Here is a 6,000-nt window from a genome sequence, read left to right as displayed (position 1 = left end):
CAACCTCCTTGTCATGTTCAGGGTTTGATAATCTGATGGATCATGTTAAACCATAAACAATTTAAGTCTCTACTCGCTGAAAACATCCTTCTGCACTGACCCCACCCTTGTAGACACTCTGCAGCCTGTCAGATTCAGACAAATTTAAAGACAGACCAACAACCAATTGTATTATAATGAATGAGGATATCTTTAGGTATCTCATCATGTTTTATATTTTTGGAGTCAGAGTCCTGCTGGCTAATGCAACACTGACAACAATACGACACAGTGCCTGCATTAATGTATATAGACGGACTGTGAAAATCCTTTACTACAGAAAGTTGCCTCTGCTGCCATGTGTCAATAATGTGCATTCAAGTGTACATTGTTAATATATGTTGAAATGTTTTCACTTCATATGAATGATGAAGTAAGTCGGAGATTATTTGGTTAAAGTATAGCTGAGGAAACATTTTTTTTGCTACCGTTGTAATTATTATTTTTTACCACTGAGAAACACACCACTACATAATAATGGTTCTTAGATGTGTAAGTCAACAAAAGTAAGTCAATTAAAATTCTCATATAAAGCATTAGTGAGGACACTGTGGCAACTAGTGTTTAAACAAGGATACATCAGTTAATTAGCTCCCACTCTCTGCCCTCAAACACCTGCAGGGGACAGCCTACTTATGCTGCTGGTGTGCAGGACGACTGCTGCAAGAGTGCAGCTTCACATCTGATCACAACGGGGAGGGAGACAAGATGCATTTGAGAAGAAAAAAAAGGGTAGATGGAGACGTGCATGGCCTCCACACACACACACACACACACACACACACACACACACACACACACACACACACACACACACACACACACACACACACACACACACACACACACACACACACACACACACACACACAAGTCAGTAGTGTACTATTGGTCCATACTAAGATGATGCTGGTGTGTGCTGCTCTGCCTTTGCACCACACACACACACCAACACCCGGCAGAGGCTACACCGCCTCACACGCCAACTCTGCAGTGACGTGAGGAGGAAGATGAGGCTGCTCTTATTATAATTCAACGTCAGACCAAGTTTGATAAACGTCCCCCCCCCCACCCCGACCCCTCCTCCTCCTCCTCCTCCTCCTCCCCCATCCCTTCCCTCCCTCTTCTCGTTCTGTCTCTCCTTCCTCTCTCGCGCTCTCACTGGCCCTTTTCAGTGGTCCTCATCCACAGTAAGGAGATACGCTTTTCTCTCCCCCGCCATCTCCATCTTTGAGATAAAACACTGGATTTAGGTTTCCAGCAGCAGAAGAGGGCTGACGCTGCAGTTGCGCTGGCACACATTCAGCGTGGGTGCACGCAGTGAGTGAGAGAGACCCGCCGCATCTTGTGGATTTCTTTGCGTACAAGCCCGTGTACATGGTTTTTCTCCCCGCTCTCCCTCTGTCACATCCAGACCAGGAGTTGATTCCACTTCCCGGAGAAAAATGTGGCATCGCACAATAGCGACAGTCCTGGTTTTATTGAATCTTTGGGGGGACTCGTTGGCAGGGTTTCCGAACCAGATCAACATTGGTAAGTTCAATGGAATTCTCTTGACTACATGTCCATGTCTTTGTTCACATGGTCTAAATAGGACACGTCTCCGCACATCGCACTGATGAGGTCATTTGCATAATTCATTACCAAGTTCACTTCTAAGAAGGTTGTGGGCTCCTGCGCCTCTTTGTCGGAGACTTGCTACGAAAAAGAAAATAGAGTTGATCCAAATAGTGCAAACGTTTCAGTATCTGCAGTGCTTTATGTAGTGAGTAATAGGCTAACGCGTTAATTTCCTTGCTTCCTTACTTAAGATAAACTGGTCAATTATTTGTCAGATATTGTACTAATATCTTGACCACGAGAGTAAAAAGAAAGTGCATTCTTTATGCATGTTGGTCACAGTCAGAGCTGTTACATGTGACATCTTCTTTCCTGTAGGCGGGCTGTTCATGCGCTCTACGGTGCAGGAGCACAGCGCCTTCAGGTTCGCTGTCCAGCTGTATAACACCAACCAGAATGCGACGGAGAAACCTTTCCACCTCAACTACAATGTTGACAACCTGGAGTCCTCCAACAGCTTCTCTGTCACACACGCCTGTGAGTAGTTACATGAACAGGTCGATGAGCAATTACTATGCATAAGAACAGCAGAAAGCCCTCATGATTTCACTGTTTATGGTAAAAAAAAAAAAATAAAAAAAGAAGAAGAAAGAAATGCAATTGCTTGCGAGCCAGAAGTAATTATGCACGCTGACACTCAAACACGCAGTATGTGAAATGTGTTTTGGTGTAAGTGTCTGATTGGCCAATAGGAATATTGCACAGGTGTGTATCAGCTGAAATTGGTGTGAATAATTGGTTTGAATAAAATGGATTTGGTGAAGAAGAAAAAAAAAGACACCTGCCATGGGTCTGAGCTAATACAAAAACTCCTCTGTCATGCCATCCAAAACTCACCAGCTGGATGAGCATGATGGGGCCTGTAATTGGCCAAACACAATGATTTTGTAAACTGAGTAATTCAGTAATTCCAGAGACACTGATGAGCAGCACTTAGATGACTGTATACTTGAAAGTAGGGAAAACAAACATTGCTATTCTGGTTGCTGTAGTATCTGGATGTGACATCCAATAAAGGCTTTGGCAATGGTTGCCAGTTATATGGCGACTGGTTAAGTTGGTTGTAGCATGCAAATTGTTGCATTTGATCTTGTCTTTCTCCATAAACCTTTCTGTCTCTCCACTGTCGAATGAAAACATATAATTGTCATTTGATATTATTTAATATAATGCAGCACAGTAGCCATCTTTGGGCTGTTATCAAACTGTCCATGTGTTTGGGTCCATCAGGCTATTTGTTTGGCAATCCCTTTGATGATCATATAAAATATCTCCTATGGATATACCGGCAGCACAGTAGAGTAAAGTCTTCTTTCTACACCTTTGATGTATAAATAGCCTACTGTATCAACTGCAACATGCTGTAATCCATGTAGTCATCTTTACAAACATAATGGATTTGATAGGAAGAGCTGTGGAGTGTGAGATGGCTTCATAATTGGTCTACCAGTCAATCCTCTGCCATGTGGGGCACCAAGCTCTGCCTGGAGAATTAATTTGTTATCCTTCTTCCCACCAACTGCACTTCACACTTCACGCTTAAGGATCAGCTCTCCAAGCCCTGTCAACTGCCAAAGAGACGGCTGTGTAACCTAACGAAGTGAGAAAAAGGCCAAAAAAGAGAGGAAAATTGAACACAATTGCCCCTTGTACATCTAGGGCTCGACTTAAAGAGGTGATGTAGTTGTTGCTGAAAGCAGCAGAGAGTCAGCAGTGGCCACGGGGAGAAGTTGAAGAGCGACGAAGGTTTACACACATCTTGATGCGGTTCGACCACAGCCTTGCACTGTCGGCCGCTGAGTGATTATATAGGTGCGACTGCGGCGTCTGCGCTTAGCTCAAGGGCACTTCAGCAGTTGAGGGAGAGATGAATATTACACGCTTGGCTTGTCAAGATCAGGTGTAAAACACAAACCTGCTTTTTGTCCAAAAGCAAACTATTATATAAAATCACTCATCCAGAAGAAACAATTCTTGTGACAGTGCCAATGAGCTGTTTTCCCTCCAGTCATCTTTAACCCATGGTTAAACATGACAAACTCATCTTTAACCCATGGGTTAAAGTCAAGATGAGTTTCTCTTGGGTTTGCTGTATTTAATCTAGAGGATTGTAATATTGTCATATTATCTTCTGCTATTATACAAGGTTTTGAATGGAACAAAACAGTTGTGTTCCTGCTTAATAGACACTGTTGAGTTAACCTGGAAAAAAGAGACCTGTTGAATTAAAATAGCAATTACTGTATATTTCTGATTGATGCACCTATTAAAGATTCAGGCCACAGCCAGGATTCTTTTTGAGTAAATCTGAATCCATTTTTCTTCCCAAAGAAGCTTAAAGTTTTTCTTCTTCAACCCTTTGTTACACAAGCTATGCAAACCCCTTCTAATGCACAACATGGGTAAAAAAAAATGACCCGTATTGACCTACAAAGTTATATCATGCATGGCTGAGTCTTTCCTTTTTTTGATTACCACAAATCATTATTTAAATCTTTCCTTTCTTAATCTATGAACTAAGATTTTTGTGTTTTTACATCAAGTGTAAAATAAAAAAAAGACATACCATAATAATAACAAAGTATATATTATTTTAGCAGGGATTTAAACCAATTTAAAGGATAATAATAAAAACAAGATAATCAGTAGGATTCATTTTGGCGAGATAAACTAATGCAAGCTAAGCTAGAAGCTTCCCAGTTGAAAGAGACCAGTGAGCAGCTCATTATGCAGACCAGCTGGGCCAGCTTGTGACTAAGACATGGCTTGAAAATGCACCCAACTCCATTATTCTTATTTTAGTAGTCTGGGTTGCATAATGCCCTGCTTGCCTTGCAGGTGTTGATGAAACAAATGAAAGTGATGATTATGATTTGACACATTTCTATTCTGGCAAGAATGACAGGTGAGTCATTGCTGTACTTTCCTACAGCTCACATTGTTATTTATTTTTTATAATAGATTTTTAGACGAACAAGTGTTAAGAGGGGACTCTCTACAAAACTCTTGTATATCGTATAGATAAAAGGTAATACTTTTTGCTCAGAGCTCCTTTGTTGCGTTGGTTGTACAGCCCCTGAATGGAATAAAGCAGGACAACACTGCTGTCCTCCAGCTGGGTCAGTATGTAATGATTGTTACAAATCCCTGATGGCAAATGACTGTGTTATTGGCAGTGTGGATCAATAGGTGGTAGGCTATAGTCCAGCAGCAGTGTGTGTGTGTGTGTGTGTGTGTGTGTGTGTGGCTCCAGTTTGTGCTCCAGTATGGAAAAATCAATCCTCACCAAGCTTTCATTTTCTCTATCTCTCTACTAATTTAAGGCTGTTCTCTAACTTCCTCGGGCCAGAGACACTAAATCTTCAGTTTGATGCTTGTATAGAAACAAACAAACCTGTAAACAGCCAATAATACTTTGCAGCAAACTATTCCCAGCCATTGCAACATGATTGATTTGAAGCCAACAAAGAGAACTTCAGTGCGCTGTTTTGTTTATTATATCACCAATTTGTGGCGGGCTGGAGGGAAGCTGCAGGAGGTATTGATGTGACACCCTGCCCCAGGGCAGGACAGATTGTGTGCATAACTGCAGAAATGGGAAGGTTGTATCCATTAAGACCGAGGTCAGGGCAGGAAGAGACAGCGGATACAGATTGCTGGACATGAGGAAGCGCATGTGGGATTATAGTTTTTGGGATTTGGTGAAGGAGATGTTACAGTTACAGTAGATGTTTCAAGAGCTGCGCGATATAAAATAAACAACCTAAAAAGCCACATCATGCGTTTTAAAGCCCTTCCTCCTTTAATTATCGTGCCTATAGTGGCAGCCGCATTAATCTAGTCAGACCAGAATTTCTCCAGAGATGAACTTTTAATTCAATAAAATGTCAATGTGACAGTGTGTTCCTTATTAGAGCGTTTGTTATAGCCACCTATCCTCCCTCTGCTGTGACTCAACCAGTGTGATGCTGCAGACAGAGGCTAATGTTAGAGCACTTCACTGTGTAGGCAACGGACAGTCCTACTAATGCAGCATAGACCAGTTTATGCAGCCAGATCTCCTCCTCATCCTCCTCCTCTTTTTCTTCTACTTCTTCTTTTGCATTATGAAGACTATGGTGAATATATTGACTCATAAGATGTGTCCAAATAAGGACATTTTATTTGTTTGCAGTCTTGGAATGTGAAAAAGTATGCTTACAATACTGATGGTATGAGCTCAAACCATCCTATTATTCTTTGCCTTGTTGTTGGCATAGAAACGGCGCAGACCGGGCACGGAGGAGCAGCAGCACACATCGGCAAACTTTTAAAGTGTAAAATATAAATCAAGATAAGATG

The 6,000-nt window shown here is 41.8% G+C and overlaps 1 protein-coding gene across 1 annotated transcript in view; it reads left to right on the top strand.

The window, feature by feature from the left end:
* The first annotated feature begins 1,045 nt into the window (after window positions 1-1,045).
* Window positions 1,046-6,000, top strand: part of LOC137802623 (glutamate receptor 3-like) — a 60,063-nt gene continuing 55,108 nt past the window's right edge. Inside the window, 3 exon segments of the mRNA XM_068600633.1 lie at window positions 1,046-1,462; window positions 1,465-1,572; window positions 1,978-2,136. Of these exon segments, the coding sequence (XP_068456734.1) occupies window positions 1,417-1,462; window positions 1,465-1,572; window positions 1,978-2,136 (313 nt within the window). The 5' untranslated portion in view covers window positions 1,046-1,416.

Source organism: Clinocottus analis, unplaced genomic scaffold (genome assembly GCF_023055335.1).
Source record: "Clinocottus analis isolate CAN_PGR_092001 unplaced genomic scaffold, fCliAna1.0.p SCAF_5, whole genome shotgun sequence".
Classification (NCBI taxonomy): Eukaryota; Metazoa; Chordata; class Actinopteri; order Perciformes; family Cottidae; genus Clinocottus; species Clinocottus analis.
Note: the sequence above shows the minus strand (reverse complement) of the source record. Positions and strands in the feature narration are given on the sequence as shown.